Raw genomic sequence first — 18,946 nt, 5'->3', positions numbered from 1 at the left:
ATTTACCATACTTTTTAAATCAACAAGTAATTTTTTTATCCTGGAATTACAAACTGGTGTCTACCTATTAACAGTCCATCAAAGGACATAATTTTTTGATATTCTAAATAAGGCAATTTTTGTGAGCATTATGAGAAACCAAAGTACATAAATCTCACCCAGTGATGTAAAGACTATAAGGCTATATTCATGTTTAATGAGAAGAAAACATCTAATGGGGCTAACATGCCACTGTTGGTGAGGACATAAATTCTCTTCTTATTAGATACAAAACAATGCTTTAAGGTGATTTTAACTTTCTAGTACTCCACCTGTGGCCCAGTTTTTAAAGACTAAGTAATAGATACATTTCTATTTCTAATGGCTAAAATTCACTTTGGTGGATTAAATGCATCCATCAACCCCATTTGATTACAAATCACTTGCAAAAACATTTCAAACTATTTAAGATGTTTTGCCCCTGGAGAAAATAATATTCTGGTTTGAGAAGTAAATTTGTACAACCTCCACTTCTGCTTTCAAACTGAAAGTGTGCATATAAAGAGTATTTAATGCTTGTTGTAGAAGTATGAAGAATCCCTAAGTGAACATGTAAAATTATGGTTCAAAGTAGCCAACAGCCTTACTTAGAGGTAAGACTCATATTTTGAACAAAAGACTGCCGCTAGTCTGTTTAAAATCAAAATTATTCTAGGTTTGATGAGCTACTCCTCAGAGAACAATGTAAATAAAATATTCTCAGAATACTAGTATTAATGTAAACATACCTGAACCGGAGTCAAATTTGGTTTCTGACCTACAAAGCAAAAAAAAATTTTTTTACAATTATAAAAATTGGTTACAAAAAACAACAGTTATCTTATAGAGTAATAAAGTATAATAATTATATATTTCTGAATGTAAACCAAGAAGTAAAATGACTTTCTAAAATGTAAGAATATATTTATTTGAATGCTTTTAAATGTATGTATTACCATAACCCCCTAAAAATGCATATACAATTATAGATAGCACAGTAATAAAAGTTCAATAACTTTTTTAGCTTGTTTTATTTCTGAGAAAAAGACTGTAAAGTACGTTTTTTGAAACATCCAACCTTGGCAGATTATTTCAACAGTATATAAAAAAAACTATAATTATACTATTTTTAATTATTAAAGACTTTCAATTATTTAACAGCAAGTATCTTTTCACTAAGCTCTTAGCACACAGCAAATGAACCTAGTAACCCCATACATTTAATAAGAAGGAGAAAAAAAATCTGAGCCCTTGTGGGAACATTATGTTTCAGATATAGGTTAATACTGGCTGTAAATTCAGAAGCCTTTGAAGCTCTCAGTTCAGCTGTGGGAAAACTTCTGTTAGGTAATTATTCTCAAGATGCTGCTGATGTGCTGTCAAGCAGAATTAACCCTATGACTAGGCCCATCTACACAGGCCACTATAAGACAGCATTGTCTATATCTAACTCTCAAACCAATTAGTGGGCATGCTCCAGTCGGATTTATATCACACATTAACAATCAATAGTATATATGTTCACAGCTGCCACAGCAAGATACAAGAACCAACCAGCAGGAGTCCAGCTAAAGGATGTTACATTGACAGAGAAAGTTTTTGTTGATTTTTTTTTCCTGGGGAAATGTAGTTAACTAACTGGGACAGAAGATTTCTTTGAAATTATGCCAGGGTACCAAAGGTTTAGATGCAGTGGCTTGCTTCATGTAAATTAGCTTCAAAGAAAGTCATCCAAGAGGAGAAAGAAAGATAAGCAAGAAGCTTCTTTTGTTATAAAAATTTATTTTTTCAAGCACTCTTAATGTGTGTACACATTATATATATATATATATAGTTGTGATATATAGTAATATATAGTATTATATATGTGCAACTATACTTTTTAATAACTACCACTATAATTCACAGCCACCTTTCCCCAAGCCCTGTCCTTGTCTCAGATCTTTCACTTTCATATTCCTGCTTCTTATATCAAGTGCAGACTCATTTCCACTCTTGGTCCTGTCCTTCATGATTGTGCCATCCCTGATGAAAACTGCCAACTACACTTTATGATATCCTGCTGGCTTCTTTATCTCCCCTTTTTGACCTCTGTAGCCACAGCACCTAAATATGCCTGGTACTTATGTTCAGATGTCTTTTAAGTGAAACATTTACTTCTAAACACATCCTTTCTTTTTCTTACTTACATAAAAGTTCCCAACATTCTGACTCCCTGGTTTCCTCCATCTGTGTGCCACAGTGCATTCTCTAATCAACTCTGAAGGCAGGCCACATCAATCATTCCCTCTCCCTGACACATACCCTCACCTCCCACCAGCAGTTCTAGTGTTTGAATTCAGGGCTTGGTGCTTGTTACGTTACCACTTGAGCCATGCCTCCAGCCCCTACTGCTCAGGTTATTTTTGAGATTAAAGAGATGCTTTTTGTCTGGGCTGCCATGGGTAGAATGATAGGCACCATGCCCAGTTTTTCTTTTGACAAGGGATCTCAAAAACATTTTGCTAGCTCTAGGAACTACAATGCACTGCTTAAGCCTTCTGTATAACTATGATGGCAGGCACACGGCACGGCAGCTATTGGCTCAGTCCCTCCATAGTGTGGCATTGACACTACACTCACGTGAGGTATAAATTGGGTGTCACAGATTTTTATGTTCCCACCACACCTGGCAACTAAGAGTTAATAAAAAAATATGCTAATAGTTAATATACAAAACAAATCTGTACATTAAGAGAAAGCCCAAAAAACCCAAAATATAATCCTAAAAGTTTCTCTAAAATACCTATTCCGAGACATAAAAATGGCAGAAAATCTTTATTCTGCAGATCCCTTTAAAGTGGTCAATATATAAGGTATATATTATATAAAATACGACCATAAAATGTGCAGAAAACATCTTCATAACCAATAAGTAACCATAGGTTTTCAGTTTTTAAAAGGAGAGCATTTCAGAATTTTCTCAGACACCATACTGAATATTCAAAAGACGACATCTGAGTCTATGAATAATAAAAACATGATAAAATAAGTTAAAGCTGCCAGTTTGGTGATAGGGAAAATTGGTCCTAATGTGTAAGTTAAGTCAGAGCTCTATGAGATTTTACACACACAACATATACTGAAATACAAAGCCTTCCTCTATTATACTAGGCCATATTATCATCTGTATTCATAAACACCTCTCTAAGAAATTGAAATGTAGGTAAGAAAAATAATATGCAAATAATGTAGATTATTCAAACAAGGGGGGTGAAGCTGTTCACTCATTATAAAGTTTTTTCCTGTGTGCTTATTTTCAGTAGTAAACTACGCAAGATGAAGGGAATACAAAAATGCACAGAAGGGGTATATCCTGCATATATATAATTATGACTCCAAGTATGTCTACTTATTCCTCATCTATATACTAATTCCTAAGCATAAAAATAACCAGTTCTTTTGGTAATCACTAAAAGAATAGATCACTACTGCCTTAGAACATCCATTCCCCACATTAGAAACAGACTCCCTAGGTCTGAAATGGGCACATGGCTACTTAGGTGAGACAGTATTCCCACACAGTTTCCACCTTGCTGATGGCTAGTTGTGACCATATGACCTAGTTTCCTTGTGGAGGGACCACCTCTCTAGAGTTCCACCACCTAAACCCTGTCACCCTGGAGACCAAGATTCTAGAACACGAACGTCACCATATCCAAATCACAGCTTAGCTTAAAATAAAACTTTCAAGAGTTTGAACAAGAAAACAAAGATTTTTATGAATTTTAAACTGGAAAGGATATTGGAAAAAACAGGAATCACTGAACCTCTCAACTTTTCATGAAGAATGGCCTGTAAAAGAAATACCATCAGCAGACTTCAATTTATACCATACATCTTACTGCTTAGTGCTTATCCTTGAACCGTTCACTGACAAAAAAAAAGAAAGGGAAAAAAAAGAAAAATATGAAATGAAAAATAAGAAAGGAAAAAGGAACACATTGCCATGATGATTGATAGCAAGATTGTGATCCCTGATGTGAACATACTTTAGCCCCTTTTAAATACTGCAGTTTTGTTACTGAAGAAAAGAGAGACTGGTTATTAGGCTAAGACAACTAATACTATCTGCTACTATATTCGAACTTTTTTTCATTATGATTAACCAGATAGCACAATATTTGCATGGATGAAAATGTACAGTGAAACCAATTAATATGTCATTATGTGTGCTAGTTATAAGAATAAAACACCAAGGTACAGTAAACTAAAAAGTAACCATATAAACAAATGTATAATTACAAGAAAGGAGTGAGTGATGCTAGGAACTAAAGAAGCTTAGCCTAGTCTGATCACTTTTCTTCAGTGAATAGTTCAAGGATAAGCACTGAGCAGTAAGATGTATAAATTGAAGTCTGCTGATGGTATTTTTTTACAGGCCATTCTTAATGAAAAGTTGAGAGGTTCATTTGAAAAAAAGTCTCTTTATTCTCTCTCTCTCCTGCCTTCAAAATTACCATTAAATGGTTCCAAAAATTGTGGTATCTATACACAATGGAATATTATGCAGCCATTAGAAAGGACAAAATAATGGCATTTGCAGGGAAATGGATGGAGCTAGAAGAAATCATGTTGAGTGAGGTAAGCCAAGAGCAAAGAGACAAATGGCACATGGTCTCCTTGATAAGTGGATGTTAAATCCAAAATGTAAGGTGATATCGAATCACTACTAAATAACCCCTTGCTGCTGATCACATATATGGTATATATGTGCACACCGGAGGGAAACCAGGAGGATGACACAGAACTAGAGGGAATCAGGGAAAAGCATACAACAGCAGGACCCATCAGCTGCCCTGGACATTGATCAAAATGAACTAAGCAACTCAATGGCAGCGATGGGAGGGAAAGAACAAGTGGGAAAGAGGGAACAGCTGATGCTATGCAAAACAAAAGAAATGTACATATCACCCAACGTGGAAGAAATAACTGTATTGCAAAGCTCATAGAACTCATAAATGTTATAGACCATGATAGACAATTTGTCCTATGAAAGTTAGAATATGTTTGTGACTTTAACTATGCTTCACTATCCCACAATACTGTGAAATTTGAGAAATTATATAATCAATCACAATAAAGAATTTCAAAAAAATTTAAAAAATATTTTTAAAAAACAATCTCATGAACATTTCTTGCCTGCCTTGGTTTTAAATTGTGATCCTCAGAACTCTGTCTCCTGAGTAGTTAGAATTACAGGTATGAGCCACCAGCACCTGGCCTTCTATCTATGTTTTAATGCTAGTGCTAAGGCTTAAACTCAAGGCCTCACACTCTCATTCAACTTTGATTCTCAGCTGGTGCTATACCATTTAAGATACCAGCTTTTTACTGGTTACTTTGAGATAAATTCCAGGGATTTTCTGCCTAGGCTAGTCCTAAACCAAGATCCTCAGATGTCAGTCTGCTGAGTAGCTAGGAATATAGGCATAAGCCAATGGCACCAGCCTTATGTTATATTTTGAACATAACAATGGAACAAATATACAAGTATAGACAAAATAAAATCATAATTAATTTAAAAATAGAAATACATGCTAGCTACCATAATAAAAAAACTGAGAAAAATACATGAATGAAAGGCACTCATTTAATGCATAATTTTTTAGAAACCAAAGACATCAGAAAAATCAAGAAATTTATAAATCAATATAGTCACAAGAAAAAGAAAGTAAGAATTCAGCCAAGCCACTTTGAAAACATGATACAATTACAACTAGTATGATGAATCATGTGGTTTAACAAAATACTGTTTTATGCATATTTTTACTTTCATGTGAAAAATCAGATTTATGGTTGCTTGGTTAAGAAATATTACTAAACTAAAGCATGCCAAAGCCTTAAATGCTGCCAATATTAAAAAGAAATAAATCATGTTCAAAAGAAAAGTCTAAATTCATTACAAAACATTAATATCTTGAAGAATAAACTGAGACAGAAATGACTTTTTAAAAAGAGCAAAAGTTATATAAAATATATTTAGAATCTGGATGCCTTATTCATTTTTCAACAAATATTTATTGAGCCCTTAAGAATCAGCTCTGTGTTAGACAGTAGAGATACTTGTGGTAAACAAATAGGGCATTCCTTGTCCCAGCTGTCTACATGGAAAAGGCAGCCAGTGAAAGACAGACCAGTACTACATCCTAGCTCTTCTACTTTCTACCCCTAAGTTACATCAGAAAAGTTAATTCACTCTAAAGACTACCTTACTACTGTAAGATGAGGTGATACATTTACTTTCTAAAACTTATATAGGTTAAGTAAGATATTATAAGTATATACACCAGGTCCTGGTACATACTAGAAGTTAAAAGGTAGATTTTGTCCAATCAATGTTATTAAATAAAAATTAATCTATAGTTGCAATTACATTTAACATTATTTTAGCTAAATAATCAACACTGTATTATGAAAAGAATTATTACTTTGGTTGAAATCTTGCATGGGGTGAAATTCTAAATAATACAGAAAAAAGGGAATAGTAATTAAAAAAACAGCTGAAGAAAATGAAAATGTTAAGAGGGAAGATTAACAGAAAATAAAAATGGTCTCTTTACACAATATGGAAAAGAATGTAGGTAAATCAATGGTACATTACACAAATAAAGAAGTAAACTACTTATGTTTGGTATTCTTTTATCTTTCCAAACAATGAAGAAAAAGGAAATGGAGAGATGAGATCAGAAGAAAAAGTCAATTGTGAGGTGATACATATTTGAGCCTGTAAAATTCAACTCTACATATTAGATTATGCTATTAAACTACATATTAGACTATGCTAAAAATAAACTAATGGTCACTTTGGCTCCCCATTTCTACATTCTTCATAGACCATGTGGCATCTTCCTTCTCTGAGTTCCAGTATCGTTTCCTGCTAGTATAATTGTTTCCTTTAAAGTAACTGAATGTTATTTTGGATTTTTTGTGCATCTCTAGAGAGAATAAGGCTTCCAGAGTGAAGTCTCTTCCTCTGTAGAGGAGTTCAAGCTTCTAAGAAACAGAATTTAAGAGAACAGTATATTTTCATGTATAAATTAAATTGTCAGGACTGGGAAGTTGGCTCAGTGGTAGAGCGCTTGCCTCGCATGCATGAGGCCCTGGGTTTGATTCCTCAGCACCACATAAGCAGAAAAAAGCTGCAAGTTGCACTGTGGCTCAAGTGGTAGGGCACTAGCCTTGCGTTAAAGATCTGAGGGACAGCACCCAGGCCCAAAATTCAGCCCCCGTGACTGACAAAAAAAAAAAAAATTGAATTGTCTTCCTCCAAATTCATCATGATGAGTGATCTCAAATATGTATCTCAAAATATGACATTTGGAAAGAGGGTTTTTAAAAAGTAATTTAGTTAAGCTGAGGTCACATAGGTATGCCTTACCCCAACATGAGTGGTGTTCCATCCATCATGCTAACCCTTTCAGTTCTCATCTCTTCAAAGACACATCTCTTCAAAGTGACATCATTCTGAGTCTACTAACCATCATAACTCTTTATGTCTATTAACGTGTGTGTGTGTGTGTGTGTGTGTGTGTGTGTGTGTGTGTGGTGTGTGTGTGTGTGTGTGTGTGTGTGTGTGTGTGTTTGTGTGTGTGTGGTGGGGCAGGGAGAAGGGTTGTCCTGGAATTTGATTCAGATCTATGCACTGTCCCTGAGCTTTTATGTTCAAGGCATGTACTCTACAACTTGAGCCAGAGCTATACTTCAGCTTTTTGGTGGTTAAATGGAGTTAAGAGTCTCACAGACTTTCCAACCTGAGCTGTCTTCAAACCAGTTCTCAGATCTCAGCCTCCTGAGTAGCTAGGATTAGAAGCGTGAGCCACTGGTACCTTGTTAACTATTAATCTTTTGAAGTTAGGGTCTCATGGAACCATAGAGTGCTCTGGAATATATGCCAATCAGTTTCTGAGAGATTAGGACTGTCAACTATCTACCATTTCCTGGAAGTCTGGTAGATTTTTCTTTAACTCCAGCAAAATCAACAGTCTTTCCCTTCCTATTCCCTGCAGCAAATTACTACCAATTATCAATACTAATCTGTAATAACCACGAACAACTCAACAAGCAGAAAGCTTCCCAGAATTATGAAGCAGCACTTAACCCGTTTAACTGAGGTCTCTATTCTAAACAAGCAACATTTCCTCCCTTTTACTGATGAACTAACTTTTGCCAGCTGCTACTTAAAACAAATACTTACACAGTTTTACTATCAATGTTTCACACTGGTAGTTTTTTTTTGTTTAATCACAAAACATTTCCACTTTATTTACTTAATCCTCTCAAAAGTTCTTGTGATATAAGTATTATCCTTGTCTTACAAATTAGGACATTAGGGCTCCAAGAGGTTAAGAAGCTTGTTCAAAGGAATACAGAGTAAAGTGGGTAAGTTGTGACTTTAACCTCATTTTTTTACACCTTAATCATAGCTTTCTCCACTTTAAAATCCAAGTAGAGTCACTTGTCTATCATCAGAAAATTAACACCAATTAACACTACAGTGTGATCACTGCCAGATGGTGAGTTAGTAAAACAACTGATCAACCACAGGGCTAGGAAACATTGGAGGTCTTGAACTCCTACTCCCTCAACTTTGCTCCTACTTCCACCTTTAACTGCTGGTATTACCTGGAGTCAATTATATACCATTTATGAGTTTTGATTTTAACTTATGTTATGAAAAATAAAAGAGAAAATTTTATTTATTTAGCATTATAGCTGTACAAGGTAAGCCCCAATCAATGTTGCTTTAACGTTCCCCAATTCAAGCGTGATAAACAGTTCATATGATATGTCTGTTTGGAAATAAATACAAGTCTTCTGATCTTTGTGTTTCATTCTTCATCAATTATTTCCAGGCTTCTTGGATTAGGGCCATATGAAAATAGTAGGAAGACAATAGGAATACTATAGGGACATGGTAATGAAGAGGGTGATAAATTTGAAAGTAACTGGACACTAAAAGAAGGTAAGTAAACAGAATGCTTGGCAGTTTAGTTCACATTGGCCACTTTCCTAGGATATTGGATTAGTCAGTTTTCTATTACTATAATAAAATATCCAAGGCTGGGTAATTTGTCAAGAAAGGCGGTTTAGTTGCCTCATAGTTCTGCAGATCTCAGACATGGTATCAGATTTGGTTCTACTTAAGGGCTTCTTTGATGGTTTCACAACATGGTAGATGGCATTTTGGCAAAGTAAGTGTGCGACAGATGACATGGCAAGATAGGAAGCCAGAGCCCAGGGAAGGATCAATCTTGTGCTTTCTATAACAGTCCACTCTCAGGAAAACTATCTAGGGTCCCATAAGTAGTTATTAATCCCTTCTAAGGAAAAACCTCAATAACCCAATCACTAAGTATCATCTCTTAAAGGTTCCACCACCTCCCAACATTGTCCCACTGAGTATAAGCTTACCCAAGAATCCTTGGGGGAAATACTGAAACCATATCTAAACCCTAGCAGATATCATCACTATAACCAATTAGAGAGAGAAATAAAATAAAGAAACAGCAACAAGCTAGAAGGCAGTAGAGAATGAATTTGGGTACCTAAAATAAACTTGGAATTACATTCCATTTCATTCTTTTAAAATATTGTTGTGTTGGGCTGGGAAGGTGGCTCAGTGATAGAGCGCTTGCCTTGCATGAATGAGGCCCTGGATTCGATTCCTCAGCACCACATAAGCAAAAAGAAAAAAGCCGGAAGTGGCGCTGTGGCTCAAGTGGTAGAGCGCTAGCCTTGAGCTGAAGAGCTGAGGGACAGCACCCAGGCCCCACAACTGGACCCCCAAAAAAATTTAAAAAAATAAAATAAAATATTGTTGTGAAAAAAGAGATAAAATTGAGTGTAGAAAAATGTTTTAAGGTAACTTCTTATGATTACTTAAAATTTGTAATATATTAAAGTAATATTTGATACAGTGGCATATGTCTATAATACTAGCTATTCAGGAGTTGAAGACAAGAGAATTAGAAGTTCAAGGCTAACTTATGGAAAGTCAGCAAGACCTTATCTCCAAAACAAAATAAAAACAAAAGAGCAGGGGGCATAACTCAAGTGGTAGAGTGTTTGCTTAGCAAATATGAGGCCCTAGGTTCAATGTCCAGTATCATCAAAAAATGTGTCTCCTATTTATCCCTCCAGAAATAAGGGTGATATATAAGGCAGGCTTATTTTAGAAAAAGTAAGAAGTATAGTTTAAAAAAATCATGACTTATGATTCTACTATCCACCAATAACTACTACCATTTGACACATAACTTTCTGAACTTCCTTCCATGTATATATTTGTAAATATGTATATTTTATTAATATAGGATGATGTTAATAATATTTTTGAAACTAACAAATTTATTTTGAATTATTTAAGCTATTTGAGCTACTTAAGTATTCTTTTTCATAGTACTAAAAGTATCAGGTATATATATTTTCATCATACTTCATTTGTCTAGATCCTTATGTGGAACGTTAAATTATATTTTGCTGTCATAAAGAATTACTTTATACATTCATAGCTATATCTTTTATATAAAAAGCATTTTAGCATAAATTTCAAGAACTATGATTGCAAGATCAATGGCATGAAGAATTCTAAGGCTTTGACATAACAATAAATGACTGTCTTGTAAGGCATTACCAATTTATGTTCATCCTAGTAAAAGTACTCATTTCCCATACCCATGTCGAAAACAGATTTGACACTATTGGAAATCTTGACTAGTTTGATAGTTTCTTGTTAGTAACAGATGAAAGGTAACTTCTTATGCTTGCTGATCATATGTATTGTTCCTTTTAGAGTATTTGTTAATACATTTCTGTGAGTTCTACTAATCGAACCTTAGTTGGGGGGAAGGGTTGACCCCAAGTCAGGAACACAGGTAAAAACCCAAAGCTTGCTACTGATATCCCAGGGCAAGGAGCAGTCTTGTAGGATTGAGCCATCAACCTGTTGTTTCTGATGCTGTTTCCAAGTATATAGTGTCAGAAGTGAATTGGAGTACAGTCAGCTAGTCTGCTGGTTTCTTGGTATGTGGGGAAAAACCTCACACACATTTAGTTACAAAACATTATGTCATGTGTTGCACTGACTGTATGACTAAAGAAAAAAAGAATTTTTTGTTTGGATATTCCTACTCTATCCATACATTGCTTCCTATTATATCCATACAGTGTTCTGTTGACATGTTAAATACTAAGAGAACAGGGGAAAATACTATAAAGCTTTTATTAAAGAACAAATTGCACATTTTTATAAAATCTCTTCTAACACATATGATCCTATTTTTCCGAAGATGTCACAATATTGAATCATTTGTATGTTCTTGAAATAAATCATACCTTGTCATGATAGGTTATTCATTCAACATATTCCTCTATTCCTTTCACTGATATTATTTAAGAACTTTACATCGATTTTCATAAATCAGATTGTTCTGTGTTTTTTTCTTTGGTTAAAATCTTTTTCCCAGAACTTTGTTTCAGGAGTATTTACATTTATCAAAGAAGCAGATAAGCTTTCATCTATATCCTGTCGTTCCACAGTTTTTAACAGCACAAACATTTTTGATCTATTTCTTTCAGGGTTACTACTCTGGGTCCTATCATTCTTCTTGAGTCATATCTTGTACTTCATTTTTACCAAATGAGATCTTTAGTTTGTTGGAGCAAAAACAGTGTTTTGTGTGTGGATCTTCAGTTTTCCCTTGCCCTCATTCTTAATATTTTGAAAATAATATTTTCTTCCTACACTCTTTCCAACCTTTATCCCTTCCTTCCTTCCTTCCTCTCTTGATTAGACTTGACAATAAAAATGGTCAAGTTTACCAGTCTTTTGGAAGATTAACCCTTTAAATGTATTAGGTAATTTTAATTTTTTTCAAGGAAATATTTATGGCTGCTTTTAGGATTTTATCCATGCCTCTGGTTTTCAGCAGCTTTGCTATGATATGCCTAGATGTGGTTTTCATTGTATTATCCTGTTTCAGAGTTGTAGCACATTTCAAATCTGTGGCTTGACAGTTGGTGGGGTTTTTTTCCCCTTGGTTTGAGAAAACCTTGGAAAATATTTTATATCTTCAATTACTGCTTCTTCCATGCCATCTTTTCCTTCCCTTCTATAGCTCTCATTTTAACATGAGTTATACTTGAAATGGTGTAACCTATTTCTAGCATTATCTTTTCTGAGCTTTCTTATCTTCAGTCTGGTTATTTTATACTGACCTGTTTTTCTAGTAAGAATCTTACCTCCTTTTCCAGCAAGCTGTTACATTCATCTTGTTGTTTATACTTTTAGTTATTGCATTTCAGCTCTAAAACTGAATTTTTTACAACAAATTACAGCTATCTGGTGAAACTCTCTTTTCTATTTTCATAGATACATATTAATCACAGTTAATGTCTGTTTTTTAACTTAAATATCTCTCTGGACATCTGGGCCCTCTCACTGGACATTTTGCTTTTGTCAATTTATTTCCTTTTATCTTTTCCTTTTCTATGACTGCTAATTTTGTATAAATACCAGGCACTGTTATAAAAAATTGTAATTTTGATGATGTAATCATCTTCCAGAGAGAATTCATATTATGCTCTGATAAGCAGCTGAGAGGGAGAAAGGAGGCAAATTACCTAATCTAATCTGGGATTCTGTAGATTTGAGGCTAGGATGCAGTCCACAACAGTGGAGACAAGTGTGGGTGCTTAAACTTGAAAAAACTTAACATTTAATATTAATTAAAACATTTCCTTCAGAGATAGCTGCTAAAATAACAATTACTAAAAATAAATTCTAGAAATTAATGTTTAGTAAATGATATTAAAAGGCAATAAACCCAAACTTACTCCTTCTTACTTAAATAAATATAACTTATAGCATACATATACTATTTTAGAAACATTGTTTGTGTTTGTGTGTTTTCTTTTGCTCAAGACTAATGCTCTAAAAGTAATTCAAAAAAAAAAAAAAGCAATGCTCTACCACAGTTCCACTTCTGGCTTTTAGGGATTCGTTTATTGAAGATAAGAATCTCACATATTTTTCTGCCTGGGCTGGCTTCAAACCAAGATCCTCAGATCTCAGCCTCCTGAGTAGCTAGAATTACAGATGTGAGCCACCAGCACCTGACGCAGAAATACTATTTTGTGATGTTTACTCCACGCCTCTTCCCAACTCCACATTCAAGGATATGACTACAAAACCCAGCAGATATTATAAATCAAGTATTGATTTTTCTCTTGACTGTCTAGATCAGTTGTTCTCAACTGGATATGACTTTGCATACCCAGGAGGTACTTGACAATGTCTAGAGAAAAAAATTGATCATGACTGAAGAGTAGAAGACAGGATGCTCTGGGCATCTAGTTTGAGGGTAGTCTGGAGATATATCCCTCACCAAATGTCAGATGTGTTGAGCCTGAGATACCCTGGTCTACTAGTATCTCTTCTTCCCAGAAGTAGGTCTCTGTCTACAATGTTTGTAATCTTTACTACTCTTCTCATGACTAGAATTGGTAAATGACTGGAGGGAGAAGGTGAGATTCATCCAAGTTTGTTTTATTATTCTTTTGTGGGTATTTTTTGACCATACTCTTGTTTTAATAGATCAAGTACTAGAGGAGGGTTTTTTTCCTCCATATCCTGGCCAATTGCTCAAGAAAGTCCTTTACTTCCAAGCCATCTATGTTCTTATTCTGAGCTTTCAGGTAAGACAAAAATGGAAGGCAACTCCTTCACAACAAGTGTCTCTCATAAATTATATTATCTGGGAACAAAACAAAATCAAAACAAAAACAAAGTCAATGGGATGGGAGAAGTCAATTTTACATTCTCTTCAAAATAATATGTGAATTATTCCAATATAGCCAATGTTTTAGTAATGACTCCGAATCTAATTCATTTTGGAGCAGTTTCATTACACTAGAAAGCTTTAAAGGATTTAGAATGTGATGACAGGCAATTCAAATGTTTTAAAATTTGAAGTTAAGTACACTTTGTTAAAGGTTAGCACTTCACTAGAATTATGGGCAATTTCCAGCTAGAATTCTATTAAAAAGAACTCTTGAAGCTCATGCTGTTGTCCCTAGAATTCCACAGTGACTGACATGGAGTATTAGTAAATAATGGTCAGTGTTAAAAGAATTGAGGAGGTAGGATATGAGTGGAGGGGAAGAATGGAAATCTTCATTTTCTCACTCTATTCTTCTATCCTCTCCTGCCACACAGACAGAAAATTGCATCCAAGGGCGAAAAGTTCAATGTTAAAAGTCTCCTTTAGTGGTGAATGAAATAGCATACATGGAGTGGCACAGTTAAGTAAATTGTGTGTGGCATTGGAATGGAATTTCCTCAGTGAAAGAGCTTATGTTCTTAAAGAGCTAAAAAAAATGGCTTAAATTTTCTGGTAGCCTAGAATAAAATTGCACAGGAGGTTCATGTGAAATATAGCATGTGTGAATAGTTTTGCTGCAAAGTTCCATTGAAATGTAACAACACAGCTGGAGTAGTGACTCATCACACTAATATCTACTGCTAACAGACTCTAATAAAGCCTATACTTTCTCACATTATAAGATTTTTCAGGGTGTTGTTATAGCACATATTCCCAAAACATGGTCAAGCCTCTTACACTGAATATTTGCTGAGTACCTGGTATATATTAGGAATTTTTCTGTCATTGGTTTTTACACGTTTGTTTTTATTTTCGCCACTTTACAGATAATGAATCTGAGGCTGCATGTAAGGGCTGGTATCCAATAATTCTAATTGCTTTTAGCCTCTCTCTATTTTGACTGTTTGAGATAGGGGAGACAGAGAGAAATTTCCAGACATTTAGGATTGCACATGTCAACTGGCCTTGAGCCTTCTTGGAAATGTACAAAGAATACTTTTAAGTGGAAAATATTTGGAATACAGTGACCTGAGGAAAAATATGACAGGAACTCAGTATGTAAAAATAAATTATATTGAGGAGAAAATAAAATAAAAATAAATTACATCAATTACTAGAATCCTGTCCATAAATCCAACCCCACCTCACAGAAACTGAATGGCTCAATGGCCTCCTACACACTGTCTATCAGGATTCCAGATACCTCCCCTGAGGATAACAACCAGCCTGAAACTGAGTCTTTCTTGATGACCTGCCATGATGGATCTAGTTACTTTTAATTCAAGCCTTCATAGAATGAGATGACCTTCAATTTTCTACTTAAGTGCTGTAACAGATTTTTTTCAAAGAATTGCAATATCTGCATGTTCAATTTGTTCCAATGATGTTGATCAAAATAACCAGAATAAACAATATAAAATACTAAAATATTCTTTTATAATTTTTTTAACTTTCTTCTTTATAAAAAAATTGAGCATTACTCTTCTAAATACATTATATATTCACTGTGTGATTGTCATGGGCTATTATCATTTCTCAGTTGTCTCATAAGTGTTGTTATAAAGATTAAATGAGTTTATATAAAGCACTTAGTACCTGATATACATTAAGTACCATATAAGCATTAGATATTATTTTAGTAAGATTGCATTTATCATTAATAAAATTGTATAAAATGAGTTAGTACAAGGCCTATTAAGTAAGTGTATGTAAAATATTACATGTTCTACGTTATTCCTCCAAGTTCCAAACAAAATTGTCAGGAGCTGTTTTCATGTTGGTAACACTGAGGTTTATCAGCTAACAAGAGAAAAACTTTCCTATGAAGGCCACTACAACTCCATAACCTTTTCTTTTCACACCCAGAAATGCATCTTGTGCACTGATGACTTATTACCCATTTTCACCAGGCTATTCCTATATTTAAAATTTTTCCAGATACCAACCAACAAAGTTTAGACATGCATATAAGCAATAAATAAATATCAAATTATGATAAAGTTAGGAAGAGCAGTGTAAGTATTATTAGGGCATCACTTACCATAGGGCAGACAAGCACAAAGTAGAAATTGTAATGAGTGGAAATACATATGGCACGCCATAGAGAGATGAGGAACAACAAAGTTCACCCTGGGAGGACCAGATAGAAAGAGGACCAGAAAGGAAGGAAGAAAAGATGCTGGGGCTTAAGGGATTTCAAGTAGGAACTTAAATGTCTTCTCTGATATTCAAGGACTTCACTAATTGATCCCCTATGATGCTCCAGCCATATCTTCCACTACTCCCAACATAAACCATCTCCCCACCTTATTTCCTTGGAAAATCCACTTTTGATCTTATCTGTAATTCCTCTTCTCATATGCAACTTTCTCTACCAGGTTCTTCTACTTGGAAAAAAACTAAACTGCTTTCTCTACATAGTAAAATGTAGTTTCATCTTTTCTGTGAATCCTTGGCCAACTTAATGCAGTTATATATTTTCAAACTGAAAATATATTTGAGAATATATTTTCAAACTGAAACAATTGCTAATACTAATAATATTTTGCCATCTTTAAACCTGTTTGTTATACATTTCACACTATGCCAATAAAACCTTAAGTGCCTTTCGAAAAAAATGTTTAGCAAACATATTCTATTTGTTGTTCAATAACACCTGGCAAAGTATCAGCCAAAGCACAATATGAGTGGCCAAAATATTTTCTGAATTAAATTATTTTACCAATGTCTTCTCTGGTTTATCTGATGTGTAATAAATTCACTTTATGAAATTGTGAAAGTTCAAATAACCAGAGGTGAGAACACTCTTGCTTCTGTCAGTTAATTTACTAACTGAAAGTCAGAAGTACTATATAAGAAATAAACTAGCTTGGTAAAATTTGTGAATGTGGAGAAAATAAGAACCATGGAATAAATTACACATTTGGTTTATAAGAAGCCTATGAATGAGGTTTTTGTACTTGGTAAGCAGTAAGAAAGTAGTATATTGTTCAAATAGGGAATGTATTTAGAATATATGTTTGAAAATGAAATGAGAATAATTGAATAGCCTTTATTGTAAAGAAGTCACTCATGTAAAAGAAGAGGATTGTGTACACATGTGCACATATACTGTAATTAGATAACAGAAATGAAAGCTGAGGGAACAAGTGCTCCATACTGATATGATTAAATGTTTTCAAATTCAGTACTTCATTTCTTCTTTCTTTCTTTTTCCTCTTATTATTTCTCATAATGATCTTCTTGTCTATTGTGCTTAATTCTCTTGTTGCTCCCTTCCATACAAAAAACAAAAAACACTACACACATTTCACCTGGTTCCATACTTCATATCTCAAGCTTAAAACCAGTTTTGTAGAGGTTTTCTGATACCACTAATTCACTAAACTAATGATTGATTTTCAGATTTGGGTTATGAATCTCCAAAAAGCATCTTAAAATATATATGTGCATATATATATATATATGACATACTTTGTATCAGATATCAATTTGTTTCCTCCTGTCTCTAAATCCATGTAATTTGCTTGCTCTGAGAAAATGGAGTTGGGACCTTCAATTTTTTTTCTTTGTCAGCGAGCATGCCATTAAGCTTTGCAGTCGAGGGCCCAGGTAAGAGACCTCAGGAGGTAAAGACCTCTTCTTTTCTGGTTTGAGCATATCTGCTCTACAAGCTTCCTTAGCCCAGACAGCTTTTCTAGAACTGGAATTCTGTAGTACAACAGCTTCTCCATTCCCAGATGTATGCAGCTCTGGGTATCTTTTCCAGTGCCAAGCTCTGGCTGTGTACATAGCTTCTCCTCTACCCAACTTGTTCCACATGCACAGCTTCTCTAGAACCCAGCTCCTGTGCAAAAAACTTTTCCTGGGAAGCTTCCTTGGGAAGCTGCACACACAGCTTCCCAAGAGCCCAGTGGCTATAGCAGGAGCATCTTCTCCACTGCCTGGTGCTCTTTTCAGTACACAGAGGATCCGTAGGATCCTATAGGCTGGTATCTGCTCTGGTAGCCCCTCCTTGGGTGGTTTTGTAGTGGACTACCTCCTCTGAGACAATTCCTGCCCTAGGTTTTTCCTAACTCCCTAAGGGGTAGATTTCAGGCAAATTTCAAAAGGCAGATTTCCAGCAAGCTGCCACATCATGGCATTGTTATGAGTCTTCTGCCCTTTAGTAACTATGAACATGCCCTCTCTATCTCAGAGAAAGGAAAGGGAGGAAGCTCTCTCTCGGACACTCTGTCTCAGCCCTAATGGTCATGTTTGCTATTCCCGTATTCTCTAGAATTTCTCTTCACTTCTCACTAGCCAATCCCTCACCACTAAAATCCTCTATTACAGTTCATAATTCTTTATATTAAACTTTCCTACATGAATAACTATGTGGGCTCTATATTCTGATTGGGTGCAGACTGATATATTCTTCCTCATATATTTTAAATCAACAACTAAAACATTATACCAGGCATTTAAATAACTGCAAAAGATAAATTTCTCTAGTTTTATATATTCCACATACATACTAATAGATAGATAGATAAATAGATAGATAGATGATAGATCAAAGCCTTAAAGCTACATATTTAAGTCACTAATGAGTGAAGAAATACATCATTATGAAGTAATTAGTAAATCCAGTCCTCACTGATAGACCAATCAAGTTAGAATTCTGCCTAAATTTTTCCACCTTTCTCGTTTTTTTTCCTATTTAAAGAAGCATATTGAAACATGTTCTTATGGCAGCCCATTCAAGTAGGCAGATAAAAAAACAACAGATATAGAAACAGACAAACCGATAGACAAGGAAGTGGACTGAGCTGTGCCAGGAACCTTGCAAAATGAAATACTACTTTAATAGTTTTGCCAACACTGTTTGCTATGCTTTTGTTGGTCTCTTCTCCTGAAGTAATGTTCTTCTGAGCAATCACTCCAATGGGCTGGAAATGGTACCCATGGAAAATAAATCAGTATTTGGGATAGGGGGAAAATGTGACACCTTTCATGAAGTGGTA

At 34.7% G+C, this 18,946-nt stretch overlaps 1 protein-coding gene across 4 annotated transcripts in view; it reads right to left on the bottom strand.

Annotated features, from left to right (window-relative positions):
• Positions 1 to 18,946, bottom strand: part of Msrb3 (methionine sulfoxide reductase B3) — a 119,051-nt gene that overhangs the window by 51,158 nt on the left and 48,947 nt on the right. For all 4 annotated transcript variants that reach the window (XM_069988104.1, XM_069988109.1, XM_069988116.1 and 1 more), the window contains one exon: positions 768 to 796. In XM_069988104.1, the coding sequence (XP_069844205.1) occupies positions 768 to 796 (29 nt within the window). The remainder of the gene's footprint in view (positions 1 to 767; positions 797 to 18,946) is intronic.

The sequence above is a fragment of the Dipodomys merriami genome, unplaced genomic scaffold, assembly GCF_024711535.1.
Source record: "Dipodomys merriami isolate MVZ:Mamm:240054 unplaced genomic scaffold, mDipMer1.0.p SCAF_10, whole genome shotgun sequence".
NCBI classification, from domain to species: Eukaryota; Metazoa; Chordata; class Mammalia; order Rodentia; family Heteromyidae; genus Dipodomys; species Dipodomys merriami.
Note: the sequence above shows the minus strand (reverse complement) of the source record. Positions and strands in the feature narration are given on the sequence as shown.